General features: G+C 38.8%; 1 protein-coding gene across 11 annotated transcripts in view; it reads left to right on the top strand.

Moving 5' to 3' along the window:
• The window catches only part of LOC127692350 (protection of telomeres protein 1-like), a 73,293-nt gene that overhangs the window by 4,119 nt on the left and 47,949 nt on the right, over positions 1 to 21,225 (top strand). For 9 of the 11 annotated variants that reach the window (XM_052192608.1, XM_052192606.1, XM_052192605.1 and 6 more), the window contains 4 exons: positions 6,695 to 6,764; positions 11,057 to 11,103; positions 14,228 to 14,342; positions 17,894 to 18,024. In XM_052192608.1, the coding sequence (XP_052048568.1) occupies positions 11,095 to 11,103; positions 14,228 to 14,342; positions 17,894 to 18,024 (255 nt within the window). In that variant the 5' untranslated portion in view covers positions 6,695 to 6,764; positions 11,057 to 11,094. Of the gene's footprint in view, positions 1 to 6,694; positions 6,765 to 11,056; positions 11,104 to 14,227; positions 14,343 to 17,893; positions 18,025 to 21,225 lie in introns of those variants that run through there. The other 2 variants (XM_052192610.1, XM_052192613.1) reach the window with 2 other exon arrangements.

Here is a 21,225-nt window from a genome sequence, read left to right as displayed (position 1 = left end):
TTTCTTCTTGTACCTCATTTGATGTGTGGATTATGTTTTGGGTATTCCAGTTTTCTAGGTTAATATCCACTTATTAGTGAGTGCATACCATGATTCACCTTTTGAGTCTGGGTTACCTCACTTAGTATGATGTTCTCTAGCTCCATCCATTTGCCTAAGAATTTCATAAATTCATTGTTTCTAATGGCTGAATAGTACTCCATTGTGTAGATATACCACATTTTTTGCATCCACTCTTCTGTTGAGGGATACCTGGGTTCTTTCCAGCATCTGGCAATTATAAATAGGGCTGCTATGAACATAGTAGAGCATGTATCCTTATTACATGGTGGGGAATCCTCTGGGTATATGCCCAGGAGTGTTTTAGCAGGATCTTCTGGAAGTGAGGTGCCCAGTTTTTGGAGGAACCGCCAGACTGATTTCCATAGTGGTTGTACCAATTTGCAACCCCACCAGCAGTGGAGGAGTGTTCCTCTTTCTCCACATCCTCTCCAACACCTGCTGTCTCCTGAATTTTTAATCTTAGCCATTCTGACTGGTGTAAGGTGAAATCTCAGGGTTGTTTTGATTTGCATTTCCCTAATGACTAATGAAGTTGAGCATTTTTTAAGATGCTTCTCTGCCATCCGAAGTTCTTCAGGTGAGAATTCTTTGTTTAATCCTTTTTTTAATAAAGTTGTTTGGTTTTCTGGAGTCTAACTTCTTGAGTTCTTTATATATATATTGGATATTAGCCCTCTATCTGATGTAGGATTGGTGAAGGAAGATCTTTTCCCAATTTGTTGGTTGCCGGTTTGTCCTTTTGATGGTGTCCTTTGCCGTACAGAAACTTTGTAATTTTATGAGGTCCCATTTGTCAATTTTTGATCTTAGAGCATACGCTATTGGTGTTCTGTTCAGAAACTTTCTCCCTGTACCGATGTCCTCAAGGGTCTTCCCCAGTTTCTTTTCTATTAGCTTCAGAGTGTCTGGCTTTATGTGGAGGTCCTTGATCCATTTGGATTTGAGCTTAGTACAAGGAGACAAGGATGGATCAATTTGCATTCTTCTGCATGCTGACCTCCAGTTCAACCAGCACCATTTGTTGAAAAGGCTATCTTTTTTCCATTGGATGTTTTCAGCCCCTTTGTCGAGGATCAAGTGGCCATAGGTGTGTGGGCTCATTTCTGGATCTTCAATCCTGTTCCATTGATCTGCCTGCCTGTCACTGTACCAATACCATGCAGTTTTTAACAATATTGCTCTGTAGTATTGCTTGAGGTCAGGGATACTGATTCCTCCAGAATTTCTTTTGTTGCTGAGAATAGTTTTAGCTATCCTGGGTTTTTTGTTATTCCAGATGAATTTGATAATTGCTCTTTCTAACTCTGTGAAGAATTGAGTTGGGATTTTGATGGGTATTGTATTGAATCTGTATATTGCTTTTGGCAAAATGGCCATTTTAACTATATTGATTCTACCGATCCATGAGTATGGGAGGTTTTCCCATTTTTTGAGGTCTTCCATTTCCTTCTTCAGAGTCTTGTCATACAGATCTTTCACATGTTTGGTAAGAGTCACCCCAAGATACTTTATACTGTTTGTGGCTATTGTGAATGGGGTCATTTCCCTAATTTCTTTCTCAGCCTGCTTATCTTTTGAGTATAGGAAGGCCACTGATTTGCTTGAGTTGATTTTATAACCTGCCACTTTGCTGAAGTTGTTTATCAGCTGTAGGAGTTCTCTAGTGGAGTTTTTTGGTTCACTTAGGTAGACTATTATGTCATCTGCAAATAATGATAGTTTGACTTCTTCCTTTCCAATTTGTATCCCTTTGACCTCCTTATGTTGTCAAATTGCCCTAGCTACTACCTCAAGTACAATATTGAAAAGATTAGGAGAAAGGGGGCAGCCCTCTCTAGTCTCTGATTTTAGTGGGATTGCTTCAAGTTTTTCTCCATTTAGTTTGATGCTGGCTACCGGTTTGCTGTATGTTGCTTTTACTATGTTTAGGTATGGGCCTTGAATTCCTGTTCTTTCCAAGACTTTAAGCATGAAAGGATGCTGCATTTTGTCAAATGCTTTTTCAGCATCCAATGAAATGACCATGTGGTTTTTTTCTTTGAGTTAGTTTATGTAGTGGATTGCATTGATGGATTTCCGTATATTGAACCAACCCTGCATTCCTGGTATAAAGCCTACTTGATCATGGTGGATGATCGTTTTGATGTGTTCTTGGATTCGGTTGGCAAGAATTTTATTGAGTATTTTTGCATCAATGTTCATAAGGGAAATTGGCCTGAAGTTCTCTTTCTTTGTTGGATCTTTGTGTGGTTTTGGTATCAGCGTAATTGTGGCTTCGTAGAAGGAATTGGGTAGTGTTCCTTCTGTTTCTATTTTGTGGAATAGTTTGAAGAGTATTGGTGTTAAGTCTTCTTTGAAGGTCTGATAGAATTCTGCACTGAAACTATCTGGTCCTGTGCTTTTTTTTTGGTTGGAAGACTTTCTATGACTCCTTCTATTTCATTAGGCGTTATGGGACTGTTTAGATGAGCTATTTGGTCCTGATTTAATTTTGGTATTTGGTATCTGTCAAGGAAATTGTCCATTTCCTCCAGATTCTCCAGTTGTGTTGAGTATAGGCTCTTGTAGTAGCATCTGATGATTTTTTGGATTTCCTCAGTTTCTGTTGTTATATCCCCCTTTTCATTTCTAAGTTTGTTAATTTGGATACTTTCTCTGTGCCCTTTGGTCAGTCTGGTTTATCTATCTTGTTGATGTTCTCAAAGAACCAGCTCCTGGATTCGTTGATTCTTTGTACGGTTCTCTTTGTTTCCAATTGATTGATTTCAGCCCTGAGTTTGATGATTTCCTGTCTTCTACTCCTCCTGGGTGAATTGGCTTCTTTTTGTTCCTGGACTTTCAGGTGTGTCGTTAAGCTGCTAGTGTATGCTCTCTCCATTTTCTTTTTGGAGGCACTCAGGGCTGAGTTTTCCTCTTAGCACTGCTTTCATTGTGTCCCAAAGATTTGGGGTATGTTGTGCCTTCATTTTCATTAAATTCTAAAAAGTCTCTGATTTCTTTCTTTATTTCTTCTTTGGCCAAGGTGTCATTGAGTAGATTATTGTTCAGCCTCCGTGTGTATGTGGGCTTTCTGTTGTTTTTGTTGCTATTGAAAACCACTCTTACTCCATAGTGATCTGATAAGAGGCATGGGATTAGTTCGATCTTTTTATATTTGTTGAGGTCTGTCTTGTGACCAATTATATGGTCGATTTTGGAGAAGGAACCATGAGGTGCTGAGAAAAAGGTATATTCTTTTGCTTTAGGGTAAAATGTTCTATAAATATCAGTCAAATCCAATTGGTCCAAAGCTTCAATTAGTTTTACTGTGTCCCTGTTTAATTTCTGTTTTCCCGATTGTTCTGTTGAGGAAAGTGGAGTGTTGGAGTCCCCCACAATTATTGTGTTAGGTGCATTGTGTGCTTTGAGCTTTAGTAAAGTTTCTTTTACGAATGAGGGTGCCCTTGCATTTGGCGCATAGATATTCAGAATTGAAAGTTCTTCTTGGTGGATTTTTCCTTTGACCAGCAAGAAGTGTCCTTCTGTGTCTCTTTTGATGACTTTAGGTTGAATGTCAATTTTATCTGATATTAGAATGGCTACTCCTGCTCGTTTCCTGTGACCATTGGCTTGTAAGATTGTCTTCCAGCCTTTTACTCTAAGGTAGTTTTTATCTTTGACACTGAGGTGTGTCTCCTGTATACAGCAAATTGTAGGGTCCTGTTTCTTTATCCAGTCTGTTAGTCTGTGTCTTTTTATTGGGGAATTGAGACCATTGATGTTAAGAGATATTAAGGAATAGTGATTATTACTTCCTGTCATTTTTGATGTTCTTTTTATATTTGAGTGGTTATCTTCTTTTGGGTTTGATGAAGGAAGGTAACTATCTTGCTTTTTCCAGGGTGTAGTTTCCCTCCTTGTATTGGAGTTTTCCTCCTATTATTCTTTGCAGAGCTGGGTTTGTGGAAAGATATTGTGTAAATTTGGTTTTGTCATGGAATATCTTGGTTTCTCCATCTATGGTAAATGAGAGTTTTGCTGGTATAGTAGTCTTGGCTGACATTTGTGTTCTCTTAGAGTCTGCATGAGATCTGCCCAGGATCTTCTAGCTTTCATGGTCTCTGGTGAGAAGTCTGGTGTGATTCTGATAGGTCTTCCTTTATATGTTACTTGGCCTTTCTCTCTTACTGCCTTTAATATTCTTTCTTTGTTTAGTGCATTTGGGATTTTGATTATTATGTGACGGGAGGTATTTCTGCTCAGGTCCAGTCTGTTTGGAGTTCTGTAGGCTTCTTGTATATTCATAGGCATCTCTCTCTTTAAGCTAGGAAAGTTTTCTTCCATAATTTTGTTGAAGACATTTGCTGGCCCTTTCTGTTGTAAATCTTCACTCTCATCTATACCTATAATCCTTAGGTTTGGTCTTCTTATTGTATCCTGGACTTCCTGGATGTTCTGGGATACAAGCTTTTTGCATTTTGCATTTTCTTTGACAGTTGAGTCAATGGTTTCTATGGTATCTTCGGCATCTGAGATTCTTTCTTCCATGTCTTGTATTCTGTTGTTTATATTTGCATCTATGGCCCCTGATTTCTTCTCAAGGTTTTCTATCTCCAAAGTTGTCTCCCTTTGTGATTTCTTAGATATTTCTACATCTGTTTTTAGATCCAGGATGGTTTTGCTCAGTTCCATCATTTGTTTGTTTGTGTTTTCCTGTAATTCTTTAAGAGATTTTTGTGTTTCCTCTTTCATGACTTTGCCTGTTGACTCAAGTTCTCCTGCATTTCTTTAAGTTTTTTTTTTTTTGCCTTTCTTCTTTATTGGCTTCTATCTCTTGGGCCTTATTCTCCTGCATTTCTTTAAGAGATTTTTGTGTTTCCATTATACAGGTTTCTAGCTTATTCATGTTCCCCTGTATTTCTTTAAGAGATTCATTCATGTCCTTTTTGTGTTCTTCTAGCAGCGTCATGAACAGTGATTTTAAATCCAAATCTTGTTTCTCTGGTGTGTTGGCATAACCAGGACTTGCTGATGTTGGAGAGTTTGGTTCAGATGCTGCCATATTGCCTAGATTTCTGTTAGTAGCGTTCCTGCGTTTGCCCTTTGCCATCTTGTTCTCTGGAGCTAGTTGGTCTTGTCTCTGGCTGGTGTTTCAGCGTCCTGAGAGGTTCTAGGGCTATTTCTGCAACACTGGATGGCAGGGTTTCCCCTGTTGCAGATTGCTGAGGTGCTGTCCTCTTCTTGGGCGCTTTTGCAGCCCTAGTGTGTTTTGCCCCAGATTGTGACTGTGAACCAGATGGTGCCCATTTGCTCCTTCAGGGAGTGCTGGGGGTGTATGCTGCGGGGACCTTTTCTGCATGCTGATCACTCTGCTGGCCAGGGGAACTCCCAACTGGGTTGGTGCACACAAGGCTAGCCTTGCTGCTCAGGCCCTGAGTCTAGGCAAAAGCCTGGCAGGCCAAGGTCCGAGCAAAGTTCCCCTCACTCTGGGTCTGTCAGGTGGCCAGGATGGCGCGTGCTCCCTGAGAGTGCTGGGAGAGTCTGCTGGGCTAACAACCTCCTGGCTGGGTCTGCACACAGATGGGCCACCAAGCAGCCCAGGGTCTGGGGGCTGTCCTGAGACCCCTGCTATGTCCGCCTCGGGCTATGCCTGTTAGCTGGTTTGTTTTTGCCTGCTAGGACTTCCCGTAGGCAAAATGGCGGGAAGTGCATGAGCAGGCCCGGGCAAACAACCTCCTGGCTGGGTTTGCACACCGGTGCCTGGGTGCAGGCCAACGCCCGTCCGGCTTAGACTCCCCGCGACGTTGGTCTCAGGTTGTATTTGCGTACCTCAGTCTGTCTGATTCTCTGGCGTCTGAGAACCAATATTGAGGCCTTGTAACTGACTGGCGGGAGGCAGAGTTCTGATGTGGCTTCTGTGTGGTGAAAGGCGCCATAAATCCTCTGCTGCTCGCCGCCCGGCTGGCCAGCGATGGCCAGTGGTCGTGGGCACAGGGTCTGCCTGGACCCAGTCAGCTTGGTTCTACTGCTGATGGCCCTTTCTCTGGACCAGCCAGAGAGAAAGTTTTAATATGAGAGCCAAAAGAAAAGTTGAAAGGTATCGTGAAAAAATACTCTATTATGTTTGTACATTTGACTAGGTAATTATTTTTTGAAGCTGACACTCTGGGGCAGACACTAAATTGTACTTTTTGTTGTGTATTGACTTGACCTCATTGTCCTAGTTTATGAGCTTTTCATTTTTCATTCAGAATTTTTTCTTTCTTAAATTATAATTGGTTCCTAAAACAATCTTTATTTTATTTTGCTTAGAGATTGTATTACATGATGAAAAAAAAGCTTGGGAAATTAGTGAACTTCATTTTTTTCTGTATCTTTAATAAGGCTTAAATTAAGTTATGAATCCTACATATTTTTATTCCTCAGATTTTTCTCAGATGACTTACTATTTGCTAGAACATGGTATATTGAATTTTTAAAAGTATGGTCCAAGTGAAATTTGGGGAAAGGTTCTCTAAAGATTAATAAAGGGACTAGAATAGCCTCATTGCCTGTCACAGCCCATAGTGCAGTATGAGAGTATTAGGAGTTCTGTGCCAGTGCAAGGTTTTAAATACAAATGAGCATCTTTCTATTTTTCTCTCCATTTTAGGGAAAACGCTCAGTTGTTTCTTTAACATCTGGAAGTAAAGCAGCTGTTTAGAAGATTAGACCTTAATAAGGTATGAAGTGTATGTGTGTAACATTTCTGTTTTGCTTTTTACTTGCACTGTAGAAATAGGTAACTTTCTATATGTATATTTCACAGGGACACACACATATATGAGTGATTTTAATAGGTACTACATTTGTGGTAGATAATGCCTGTATAAGGAAAAGCTGCATTTTCATTGTCAAAGCTTTGCTGTAGTGTCTCCCTTGGCCTCCTCTCTTACTTAATAGGTGAGATACATTTTGACAGGATCTCAAAGTTGGCACATGATAATACCCAGAGACCAGGCTCTCAACACAAAGATTTATTTGCAACAGAGGGATCAAGTACAGGGAATAAGAGACACAAGATGGGGTATAGAGGACAAGGGATAAAAGGAAAGGTACAAGGGAGAAGGGGGAAGGGAAATTTGCCCCAAGGGACAAAGGGACTGCCTCTGGATAGGGAGGAGTCAGATATAGCCTCTTTGTAAATGGCAGTTTATAAAAGTAAAAGGGGAAATCTTCTGTTAAGATATGGTTGTCTGTTTTGATTGGACAGGTTAACTGGGGTAGCCAAAGTAGGGCTTTTGATCACTGTCTTCCTACACTTGGTACCTGGAACTCACTAGAGAGCCTCAGGGGGAGGAAGTGGCCAAATCTGGGAATCTGGTGATTTGCTTCAGGAATGTAATTTAACAGTTTAGCAAGGTCCTGGGAATGGGAGAGAAGGGGAAAAGGCAAAACTATTTTCTGACCTTCTTGGCAGTGTCTGAACTTGTGTTTCCCATGCTTTGGCGTGCTAGAGCCCATTTCCTCTCACATCCAGGCTGTCAGAGTAGCTAACCGTGTTTTCTGTTTGTACTTTCATTGACATGACTTAATCATCTCAGTAACTTTGTTAAAAGTTTACCCTCATTATATAACTTTTTACATAGATGTCCTCATGTAGGGAGAATTCTCTATTATTGGTCAAACAATCCTTGTAAACAAGGAAGAAGTACCTTGGACATTTAGATGCTGCTTGTCCATTTCATTTAAAGCTTGTAAATTGCTTTAGATGGTCTGGAGTAGTGGGTGGGAATCTGAATACGAACCACGGCTGTTATAACCAGCAGTGGAATAGACAGTTTCATTAGTACTAGGGAAGCAGTGGTGAACCAGACTTAATGATTTCTTCTTGGAGTTTGCACCATAAAGGAGAGAAGAAATGAAATAAATAAGCCTAAATAATAATGTAAGATACAAATATAGTCTTATTAAAAATAAATTCAGATAATGGACTGTAAAGACATATTCAAAATAAATTTTATAAGGAAATCTAATATATGTGTAATATTCATCAGGAATATTGATTGATAGAAAGTTGAAACTTGTCTCTGTTTGTTTTGGGATTTCTAGTAGTTAGGTTAGGTAAATAACTATTAAACAGATTATAAAGTTCAGGCAGGTTGTGAAAGCAAGTAAATAGAAGGTATAGTTGTGGACTTCAACTGTTTGGTCTTAAAGAAATCATTAATTAAGAAATCAAGAATATACAAACGAGTGTAATGTAGGGCAAGCACTGGTGTTCCTGGCCATCCAGGTTTATTTTGAATTGAATTTTATCAAACAGACAAACCTTGTCTATGAGGAAATAATCAAGTCACCATGAGAGTTTTTACAAACGAAACACAAACATGTAGTTTGTATCTAATCCAGAAAGATATTAAAACTTTTCAAGTTAATGGGATCCCAAGGATAATGAATGTCCTCATAATCCACAGACTAATCTATTTTTCTTTGAATTTTATAAGATGTCATGTCAGACAGTGCACATGTAACTTAGACTGCCACTTTCGCCTGAAAGTCTTCGTCACCAGTAGACACAGTTTAGGTGCAGAGGGGTGAGATGCCCCTTTGTGTGAAAAAATGCTAACCATAGTGAATAGCCAGTTGTGGAAATGGTCAGGGGGCCAGTGTGCAGAAGACTTCTACATGGTACACATTAAAGGCAGCAGGAGATCGAAGCCCAGAAATGTACATATATCTAAGAATTTGATGCTAAAATTAGATGAATAAGGTTGATAACTTAGTTCAACAGATAAAAGACTCAGTGTTTAAGTTCATGGAAGACAAGAATTAAAGATGAACAAAAATTAAAGGAGGATGACTTTATTATAGCTAAAAACAAACATGGAAGGCAGCTCTGTTTCTCCTGGTGTGAAACTAGTTGAGTTCTTACGTAGATGTCTTAGATTAATACCTTGATGTGCTGGATACTGACATATGTATTAGAGATTTCACACTACTCGTGAAGTGTACTATCTCTGCTCTAGCTTCAGTTTTAGTTAAGTTATATTTTTTATTACTGTGATGTCATCTGCTGCCTTGTTATATGCATTCACTCATGTATCTCATTTATGTAAGTGGAGGCAATGATTTTGGAAGTCACACTAAATACAGTTGTCCAAGCAATATTGTGAGTGTTTTTTTGATCATGGAAGGGGCATTACAGTTTAGCAGCTATACTATATCTCTAGGTGACTGAGACTCTTTAAGATGGTTGTAGTCTGAATCATGTATTCACTAAGTATTAAATAAGTTTAGGTGATCCAGGCCCTAGTTTATAGAGATGCATACTATTTATTTTAAAAATGAATATGCAACTCATATTATGTTCAGAGTTATACATACTTCTGGTTGATGAAAAATAACTTTCCCATGTGGGCAACCATTGAAGTGTCTTGTCAGTAGTAAGCAGAGGTAATAAGCATTGCATAGTTTGGGTGGCATTTAAAGGTTTTAAACTAACTGTATATATTTGTGCAACTTTATTATCTTGTCATGTTTTGGGTTTAATGGTGCAGTGTGGTTGGATAGAATACTGTTTCTGTAATTCTGTGGGTGAAATGCTTATTCTAACTGGGTTATTTGAGTTACATGTGAAATTGGAAGTGTTTTCAGTGAATTGAATTTGTCAAAATAAACCAACAGTATAGCAGCAAATACAAGTGTTAACCGCATACACGAGCTGTAGACATGACCAGGTGAAAGAAGGTGTAGAGTCTGAGGCTTGAATACGCCTCCCCTCTTCAGAATCATTTACTGCCCGATTGAAATTGTCCATAGCAAACAAAACAAACAACTCAGGAACAAACAACCAGGGAAGAAATCATCTAAGGGGTAGAGAGAGCACCAAGTTCCTGTGTGCTTGGGTGTACTGTTGGGTTGTTAAGTGTCTTCCTTTGTGCTGTAAGTCTGATTGTGTTTAATGAAGTAGCTAGGGGATAAACGGAGGCTTCTGCCTTTGGCCATCTTTCTCTAAGTAGGTTAGGGAACCTCAAACAAAACCCTCTGTATTTGCTGTTCCCTCAATTCTCTCCCTTTGATGTTCAAAGCTGCATGTATTAGAACAGCAGAATATATATAACAGTTGAATGCTTTAAATTAAACAAACAAACCAAAAGAGACAACAACCAGATTTCTGCCTTTAGAATGCCTCCATGTATAAACGAGGGTCTTTTCAACCTGCATTCGTGATCTATTATTCACAGAAATTCACTGTGAATGATGTGGGCACTGAATGAACCTTGTAGAGTGTGCTGAACAAACGATGCTCCTGAGTGCGGTGCAGCTGCGTCCTCTGTGAGGCTCCCTGTCTGAAACAGCCTTCCCTGGGATTTATTAATGGGCCTAGATAGGCACGCAGCCCTCATGTTACAGATTGCAGCACTTCTAGGTACTTAAGTTCATTTTAAATAATGAATTGACCCTTTTAGGGAAAATGGATTTTTCTCTTACCAGTCTTTCCTTCTTTTTTTACTTTCTTCTTCCCTACCAAACCTGTAAACTGCCTCTTCGGTAAAGGCTTTGATATAACTTAGTTGAACCCAGGACAGGGAAATGGGAGTGGGTGGGTTAGTGAGCAGGGGGAGGGAGGATGAGATAGGGGGTTTGGGGAGGGAAACGAGCAAAGGGGATAACATTTGAAATGTCAATAAAAGAGTATCTAATAAAAACAATGAATTAGACTGAAGATGGTCAAATTCATAGATGAAATGATTGCTACTTAGGGAAGTCTAGGATGGTTCCGTGCAAGTGAAAAAACATGAGTGCCAGCGCCAATGAGTGCCACCTGTATGAGCTTTCCAGTGCTGGGTGTGTGAGCTGGAGTTAGGGTGGGGCCCTGCAGCTGAGTATAGGTGCCTGTGGAAGCTGGAGGAGGGGGCAGGGGCAGAGCCTTCACAGGGAATTTGAATATTGATAAGTTAACAGTTAAGTATGATTCAGAATGTTTGGAGATAACATGCATGCAAGTTAACCTTTTCTGTTTTGTTTTTAGGATTTTCGTAAATCTGTAAAGGGATTTTCCACAGAGTAATGTCTTCGGTAAGGTGATATTTAATTTCATTTAGTATATACAGTGACATGAATTTATACACTTAACCCTTATGCTTCATAACTTGATCTACTTTTTAGTTCAGTTTCAAACTAGCCTACTTTTTATTTGAATTTTTCTATAATGACAATAAAATAGAAAGCTGATATTTTTACCTTTTTAATAAGATGATGTATCATAGTTATATATTTACCTAATATTTTATCTTCATTGTCTATAATCTGTTCATAAGCTCTACAGATATAAGAAAATGGAAGAAAAATGTCTTTATGAAGACATTGCAATTTTTATTAAACTACAGGCAAATTAATCTCTTTTGTTTTTTGCCAGCTTGTATTACAATCTGTTTTTATGCACTGATTTGTAATTTAACAGATTATATCCATAAAACCCTTTGTACTTGTGCTGCTTTCTTTTAGAACCAATGTTTGTTTTTTATAAACGTTTGGTGTCTAATGCAGCAGACAGCAGACTCCCATACTCACAGCTCAGTGCACCTGAGAAGAGAGCAATGCGTTGATGTCGGTGTAACGGTGCCCACACTGATTACTTATTTATTTGTATTTCTGTGTATGTGTGCATGCCTGTTCCAGTTTATGTGCAGGTGCTCACAGAGGCCAGAAAGCCTGGGATCTTACGGAACTAAAGTTGTAGATGTTTTGTGAGCCACTCAGTATGGGTGCTAGAAACTAAGTCTTGGTCCTCTGCGAGTGAGAGGCCTTTACCCACTGTGTGTGGATGCCAACAACTAATGGCCAGGCGTCTTCCTGTCTCTCTCCCCACCACATATTCTGAGGTATGCTGTCTCATCAGACTCAGAGCTTGCTAATTCTAGCTCAGCTACTGCGCTTGCTCCCAGGATCCTCTGTCTCTGTTTCCAGAGCATTGTAAGTTCAGGGGAGCTGCAGACCTGCCTAGCATTGACCCGGTCCTCGGACCTCACGCCATCATGGCCGGTGCCTCAGCTGCTCACCATCTCTCTAGCCCTGTAGATGGATTTTCACATATATTGTCTTTTTATCCATCTATTGACTCCTTATATCCTCTCCTGTAAATTATATTTCACTGAATATAATGTTTACTGATAGGGTTTTTATTTGTCTGTGAGCTCTGGTTGTGGTGCGTGTACTGTTTAATTGGTTCTGGGTATTAAGCGTAGGCTCTTGCAAATGGCAGCCCTGTCTGTGGGCTGCCTCTTTAGACCCTAGTCTTGCATACACATGTCCTCACTGTATAACAAGCTTCGTCTTCAGCCTTTAAGACATAATAAAAGCCTTTCATGTCTTTGCAAAATATAGATAGCGGACACTTATTCTGAGTGGTTTTTGGAGATGTTATCAGATTATCTTTAGTGTATTTTCTTAGTTTATGATGAAAAGTCTTATCTTAAGCCTTCAAGACATAATAAAAACATTTCATGTATTTGCAAAACATAGATAGGGTATGCATATACTGAGTGGTTTTTGAAGATGTTATAAGATTATCTTTAGTATATTATCATAGTTTATAATAAAAAGCCTGTAGCATTCTCATGAATATGTTTTAGTGTATCTAAAGGTGATTTTCTAGACATCTGTGATCTAATGCTGCAGAGGCTGGTCATGTGTGACAATTCTTAAAAAAACAAAAAAGGCTCCTAAAACCAAAAAGCTCTCAGCTTAACTGTGCTGGCACATTCTGTGGTCCTAGCATGCCATTACTCAAGAGAATTAGGCAGTAGGATCACATACTGGGTCTCTCAAGGAAACTCTGCCTCAAACTAGAAAACAAAATCTTTCATAGCTACATTGGTCATATTTAAGTTCTGTATTTGACATTCTGTTTGCAAGGTTCTCCTGGACAGGAATATTTTTGTTCTTTTACTATTAATCATAAAACAATAAAATGCCTCATAAGCACTGTCACAAAAGGGAATATGAGGTCATGTTATCAACATAGAACATAGTAAGCTGCTATAAAAAGTATGTGCTTTTTGTTATAGATACTAGACACAGCTTTCTGCATCACCCCGACAGAGTGCTGACGGATCCCGGATGTAAAGTTAGGTCCAAGTGCTCTTAAGTGCAGGTTGCTTTGTGGAGTTTGTTTTGTTTCCATGCCACCGCCTACCAGTGATGCACATTCGCATATCATCCCCCTCACCCAGCCCCGTTAGTTCTCCCCTAAATATGCTTGTCTCTTAAATTCAAAATGGTTTCAGTGCCTCCTACCCTCTCTAGACTACTCTTAGGGACATCACACAGTACTGTCATCAAGAAAAACAAATTGACTACTTGTTTACTTTGAATTATTGAGTGAACTTATGTATAATGTTTACAGTTAATTTCTATTGAAGAGTACATTAACCTAACTTGTAAGAGTATATATAGAAAAATCAATGTATTAATTTATATTGAAAATAGTAACTTATCTATTAAAAGGGTACTGACCAATTATTGTGGAATGACAAATTAATACTTTAAAAGTGTTTTCATTGTTTGTTTGCATTTGAGTAAGCAGTTAGGCAGATAGTGGTTCATATCCCATTCATTGTAGTATCAGGGACATGCTCGGTAAGTTAGAATACTGGGCCCATTTTCAGAGCTTAGGCCCAGATCTTTCTTTCTGTTTCTTTTTCTCAGCTCCATCATAACTGATGGGCTACAGGTCCTTGAGAGCACAGAACTCTGGCGGCCCCCTGGGCTTCCAGAGATGTCCTCACACTTACTCATCTCCATCAGGAGGATTCTCTTAGAGCTGTAACATTGATGGCACACATAGTTGAAAGAATTTCCTTCCAGTTTTGCCAGCTTCTGAATTTTAATGGATTTTTTTGTACTTTCTTATTAAAGAAGTATAATTATTGTTTAAGCTGTTATAGGCTGGTGCATTGATTTCAGTAGATGAATCAGTTCCACGAAACTAGTTCAAGAAAACTAGTTGCTGTCAATCTGGTGCTGTCTTCTGAAGCTGTACATTGTTGTCTACTGTCACTACCTCTTTCCCCATGACGTCATTTTTTTCAGGATAAATCCTTTAAAGTGAAATAGTACAAGCTTGGTAATTTACAGGTATTACCATAGTATTGAAAAAATGTAAAGCACCTGCTAAATCAGTTGTTCTTTCTTTCTTTAGGCCCCAATAGCACCTTATACATACACACCCCTAAATCTACTTAAGGAAGGCACTGTTGTCAATGTCTGTGGTGTTGTGAAGTTCTTTAAGCCTCCATACTTAAGCAAAGGAACAGGTAAGTATTGAGATGTGGGGTGTTTTATGGCCATGAGCTCTGTTACTGGACTCAGGACCACAACTCCTTTTGTGACCTGGGTCTCAGAACATTTTCAGTCCTAAGTTTCAGATGCCAAGCAATACCTATGTGTGTATTCTTTGGTCATTTTAATTTATGGAGTGAATGTAGTCATTAGATTTTTGAGTTTTGTTTAACACAATACAAATAAAATTTTTGGAAAGATGTTAAGTGACATGAAAACATAAGTATTAAGTTTGTTTACGAAGGTAAATATGTTACCAAATACTAAACATTCCAATACTGTAACAGTCACACATCAGTCACTCTCAAGTCTGGCACAAAAATGAAAAACAGAAAAAAAAATCAGATAACTATAGCATGTATTAACGTATATACTGTGTAGACTGTCTTTTTTTTTTTTTTTTTTTTTTTTGGTTTCATGTGTTTACATTGGTAGTAAGCAGCTAGGTAACACACATAGAATGAGTCTGGTAGAATTCCATGTATGCAGCCCTGGGGGTGGGTGAGAAAAACATGGGTTTGAGCAATGATAAAGTTGGTAAGTGAGGTCGGAAACACACAAAGCACAACCATTTAGAAAAAATACATTAGAGAAAAATTGGGTGGCCGACGTTACCAGTAAAGACGAATATAAACATGAGTGTCACCACAAATAGAAAAACACTTCACGTTGACTCTGCAAATGGAGACCAGATGGACCAGTTGGTTTCTAAAAGAGGTGCCTATTGCACATTTTTTGTGTGTGACATCTCAGGAATCTAGAGGGGAGGAAACCAGCTTCATAATGTTGACAGGAGCAAAGAAGAAAGAATTTAATATGATTTAGGGAAACAGCTGAAATTTATTGAGGATTTACCTAACTTACCATTTTGGTTAACACATACATGGAAAAATAATATTTACTCTCATGCCAAGTACTTTGCATAATATTGCATTTAAGTCTCAGATCATCTAATTTACACAAACTGTTGTGCTGCTACTATTTCCATTTTTCAGATAGAGCAATTGAAGCCAATAGAAGTTAACCTGCTGTGTCTGTGGAGACAGCTTGCTGGGTAATATACTTGTGAATCAAGCACAGGGACCTGAGTTCAGATGCAAGAATCCATGTAAAAATTGAATATAAAAACACACATCTTTAACTTTCCTGCTGTGAGGCTGAGACAGGAAGAACTCAGGAGCTTACCGACCACAGTCTGGCTCAAAAAAGGTCTACACTCCCCAAAGACAATGGATCAAAAGCATAAACCAGACAAGGGATTGGAAAAAAGACATCAGCCTCTGGCCTGATACCCATACAAACAAGCACATCTTCATACACATTTGCATATACATCTTCACACACACACACACACACACACACACACACACACAGCACAGAGATAAAAATTATTTTAAAAAATGTTATGTGTAGGGTTAGAGATCTAGTGAGTTGTATAGCCAGGAGCTAAATCCATGTTCTCTAAATTCTTAGAAGTGGAAATGTATGGGGTTATCTGTGTCATAGATGTAGAAGGCTCCTGCATGTGCATAATAGTATACTCCTGAGCTTTTCTTAACTACTCATCATATGTGCTCAATAACTTCGTGCCCTCATCCTAAGGAAGATCTGGTATCAGCTTTGCCATATATTGGCAATTGACAGCTTTGGGCCGTTGGGGAGACATGAATTCGTTTGTGATAGTGCAAGTTACTTCAAGACAGTTTGCTACTTGGAAGTGTGGGTTGAGTTTATATTTTGCAGGAGCTGAAGACTCTTCACTGTGAAGGTAATTACCTTCCATGTGTGAAGCAAGGCATTTCTGTAAGCCTTGCTTAGTTGGTGCACTGTGAGTGTCAAGGTTTCACCATATGATAAGAGCCATTAATATCACTAGTCTTCTAAGAAGCTCCCTCTGCCTTCAGGTAATTTGCACAGACACACAAAGAGAGAGGAGAGGAAGAGAGGAGGGAGAGACTCATTGGTCCCCCATTTAGTGCTAGAGGGAACCCTGTACAGGTCAATTTTCTATTCTCATTTTTCTAGCAACCTTAACAGCCTTTCTATCCCCTAAGGTTTTTCTGAACTCTCAGCTCCTAACCTTCTTGTATCAAACAAGCTCTGCCTGGTTCTTGTCTTGCCTCATATCTCTCTCAGGGCACTAATCTAGAACAGTTCAAAGCATCTCTTCATCGTCTCATTCTATTCTTCTGAAAATTCCTGTTTGACTATATTATTCTCAGCTTTAAAATGCATTAATTTTTGGTTAATAACTCCAGTTGATGTTACTCTATCCTGATATAAACAATAAGACTAAAGGCCAAAATGAATTCATGTAGACTGTCTTAAGATGGCTGGGAGAGGAAGTGAAAGAGTATTTTTGTGTGATGAAATACTTCACCTGCTGACCATCTATTTCCTCAGCCCCTGCATTATCTCCTCCCTCCACTTCCTGCCCTGACTTCCATCAGTGAGACTAGAAGCTATGTGGTGAAATAAACTCTTTCTTCCCCAAGTTGCTTTTGGACAAGGTGTTTCATCACAGCAATAGATCCCCAATTCAAACATTCCCTACCCTGTTTCTTTAATTTTTCGGTTTTCTTCTGTAGGAGGGCATATGTTCTGATGCATTTTTCTTTGATAAGTATGTTTTAAGTGCCAACATCCCTTTATTCCTTCAAACTTCAGAATCTGTACATCATTACAAAGCATTGAACAAAATAGAAGACAAGGAAAATCAAATGGTTTTGAATTTCTCTGACTGTATTGGTACTATTCTGCCACAAATGGGCCTATTAATTTTTTTTCTCATTTATTACAAAACTGCTGGACTGTCTCCTGCTAATTTCCTCTTTTAGCAGAGGCATTTTGGCCCCGGCCATCTGGTCAGATGACTGGCTCATGCTATCTCTCACTTTCTTCTCTCATTGTATAGATATCCTAGAAGCAGCTTCCTTTCTCAGGCTTCACCTGTAAATTCTGAAGCCCAGATTCTGGGTAAGGACGTTGAGAGCTCTTACCCTGCCTCCTGCTTCCTGCTCGGGCCGATTTCCTGCCTCACTTGTTTCTGCATTTGATTTCCTGCCAGCTGACAGGTGGATCTTAGGAATGACAGCAGAGGTGCACTGCATCTGTCTATCAGTATTTTCAGAAAGGGAATATTTTAGATCAGATCTTTTCTTACTATGGAAAATATTATTTCTTTAGAACTTCATTGCTTTGTTTTCCTTATTGACTGTTATGCATTCATTTAAAAATGCCTACATTAATTTATTTTGGGGGATATTTGATGTGGATGGATTTCTTTCTACCTTCCTTGACTTTAAAGTGATTAAAAAGTTACTACTTCTCCACAAATTCAGTGTAGAATACTTATATTTATTTCCTTTTTATATTTTAAGGTTGATATTTGCAGTTTGTAAGTTATATCTTTTTATTAAAAGACAATAGGGGAGAGTAATATTTCTTTGACATTCTTAAGTAAGCATATTCTTATTTTATAAGCACTTCCAATTACCTTAATTTGTGTTGAACTTTTTTTCCCTAGATTATTGTTCTGTTGTCACAATTGTGGACCAGACAAATGTGAAGTTAACGTGCATGCTCTTTAGTAGAGACTACGATGCCCTTCCCAGCATTTATAAAGTTGGAGACATTGTTTGCTTCCGTGGACTGAAGGTGTGCTTTGTACTTTCTATAGTCAGCATTTACTGGAGAAGAAGTCTGCTAGTAGTAATTATACGCCTTGTCAGAGAGAGATACTAAACATTCCAAGAGACAAATGTAAATGGTATCAGGCATCAATTATTTAAATGAATCACCTGTCCTCTTTCCCAAGACATGCTTTAGAAACTGTGATGGGGACTAGTTCCTGTTTGTCCTCTCCCTTCCAAATATAATTGATTTTATCAAGTTTCCATGTAGAATTTGTCAAGGATGAAAGCATAGATCTTTGTCTCTCTTTAATTTTATCTAAGTTTGGGTCTTACTGTTGCTGAGGTTGACTTCCGACACTTGAAATGTGAGCTGTGTAGTCCTGATAAGCTGAGGAGGGGAAGATTAAAATTCAGTTCAGCTAAAAGAACACAATTCTTCAGGACAAGGCACTAAAGAGAAAAGGCCGGAAGTCTGTTTTTTACCCATGGTTACTTGCCTGGATGCTGTGGTGTATAGGCAGGTCAAGATCACTCAAGGATTATAAAACAGGCAGCTGGAGACACGCAAGAGGAGGGTGCCGCAGGGCCAGCTGAGTGAGGCTTAAATAACTTTAGACCTTGTTAACAATTACTATTTTCTTCTTATTTTGTGACAAATTATTATCAAATGCCACTAAAAAAAGAAAAGTTCAGTTTGGCTCAGTCTCACGCTAGAGATGTTGTTGGCATTGTTCCTCAGGTGGCTGCCAGAGCAGGAAGCAGAGAAAACAAGACTAGAAGTAGACGTGGTGGATACCTAGTTCCAGCACCTAGCTAGGTCATGTTCCGTAGCAGCCACAAGCACTACTGCCACATGCACGTGTGGCAGGCCTTGCACACAGACAGTGACAAGTGTCTTGTCCAGTTCAGGTAAGACAGCACCAAGCCTTGCCTTATCTCACAGAGGCCCTTTTTCCTGCACATATGTCAAAACCTACAGGTTCCACAAAGAAAGCTGTTTGCAGGATCAGTCCCACTGGAAAGAAAGGGCTTCGTGAAATCCCTGAGTGTCATACAGATTCACCCTAAGAAGGTGTAACTTAACTTTTGTCCATTTCAGCTAGTGACTTGCCCAAATGAACAAAACTCTGCGCATCATGGGAAGGTAACAATTCAGAACCATTTCAGTGAAATACTACAGTGACTAAGAAGCAAAGAAAATACTGAACATAAGTAGGCGTAGAAGATAGTTTTTAAAAGCAAGTGGACTTTGCAAACAGATTTTATAAGGGCCCAGATATGAGTCTATTAAACAATAATTTCCTAATAGATAATGTAATATTTTTCTAAAATATTAAGCAAAGTACTTTCAGCAAATTAAAAAAAATAGTTAAATGAATAAAAAGTAACTGATAGAAAAAGAGAAATATAAGCTGTAAAGGAAGCAAATATAAATTCAATATGTAATAGGAACAGCAAATAAAAAGTATATTGGATTGGCCAGTAAGGATTAGACATTGAAGATAGAGCCAAAGACATTACCAGGTATGAAGAACAAGTACTAAATAAAAATAAGTAGGCTGCAATGGACCTTTGGGACAGTATCTAGCAATGTAATCTGTAATCTAAGATACCCAGAGAAGAGAGGTGAATGGGGGGATACACAGGTGAGACAACATGCACGCACACATACCCACACACACCCATACACACGTGGTACACATGTATCCACATGTGTACATATATCCGTATCCACATGTGTACATATATCCAGTCTTGAAAAGTAGAAGAATTGGGGAATCATATTCCATGTGGAGAACAGTAGCAGTGATTTAGGATAATTAATTTACATATATTTTTATGTCTTTTTTTTTTAAAGAGTACAATCTTTATCCAGTTTTATTTTCAAACAGTTTCACATTTGATTTGCCAATAGTCAAATTTTAAATTCTAGAGACATTCTAGAAATAGAAATCCATCAACTAAAATGAATATCCCAGGTCAAGGGATCTGCAAAACTACCAACGGGACATCATAGGACATACACTAAGTAATATCTTGCTTTATGTATTACAAGGACCAAGAGGGAAGCAGTGGAATGTGGCCTGGGGCCAAGTCATACAGAGCCTCAGCTTTGGGTTTTTAGTCCTCTCAGGACCAAGATGCATTGAATATTTATGAAAGGGAGTATGAGTGTCATTCTTAATCATTACTGAGCTTTAGTGTACCAAGCATTGTTTTAGATATCAGAAGCCCACAATCAGTCACAAAAGAATATCTATCCCTATACAGTTCATATTATAGTGGGTTGAAGAAGATAGGAAACAGTTGGGCCTGTAACTGAATGGAAGAGTGATTGCTTAACATGTACTGAGCCCTGGGTTATATCTCCAGCACTAGAGAGAAAAAAGCAAAGGTAACAGATATTGAATAACATTAGCGTATAGATTGTTATATTAAATATTATTTGAAGAAAAACAAGGGAATGCGTGAATTAGGCCTATGTTATTACTATAATAGTAGTATCAGAGTAAGCCTCACGTACAAAAAAACATTGGTAGGAGGATGAAGGGGCGAGTTGTACAGATAACAGAAATGAACAATGCAGGTGGGGGAAGAGCGAATTCGTGATTATATTAAATAGATATGGAGAGAGGGGGCAGCCTTGTCTAGTCTCTGATTTTGGTGGGAATGCTTCAAGTTTCTCTCCATTTAGTCTGAGGTTGGCTTCCGGTTTGCTGTATGTTGCTTTTACTATGTTTAGGTATGGGCCTTTAATTCTGATCTTTCCAAGACTTTTAGCATGATAGGATGCTGAATTTTGTCAAATGCCTTTTCGGCATCTAATGAAATGACCATGTGGTTTTTTTCTTTGAGATTGTTTATGTAATGGATTACATTGATGGATTTCCATATATATTGAACCATCCCTGCATTCCTTGGATGAAGCCTACTTGATCATGGTGAATGATTGTCTTGATGTATTCTTGGATTTGGTTGGCAAGAATTTTATTGAGTATTTTTGCATCGATATTCATAAGGGAAATTGGTCTGAAGTTCTCTTTCTTTGTTGGATCTTTGTGTGTTTTGGTATCAGTGTAATTATGACCTCATAGAACGAGTTGGGTAGTGTTCCTTCTGTTTCTGTTTTGTGGAATAGTTTGGAGAATATTGGTGTTAGGTGAAGGTCTGATACAATTCTGCACTAGAACTATCTGGTCCTGTGCCTTTTTTGGTTGGGAAA

The sequence above is a fragment of the Apodemus sylvaticus genome, chromosome 9, assembly GCF_947179515.1.
Source record: "Apodemus sylvaticus chromosome 9, mApoSyl1.1, whole genome shotgun sequence".
Lineage (NCBI taxonomy): Eukaryota > Metazoa > Chordata > Mammalia > Rodentia > Muridae > Apodemus > Apodemus sylvaticus.
This window is presented reverse-complemented; position numbering and strand designations above follow the sequence as displayed.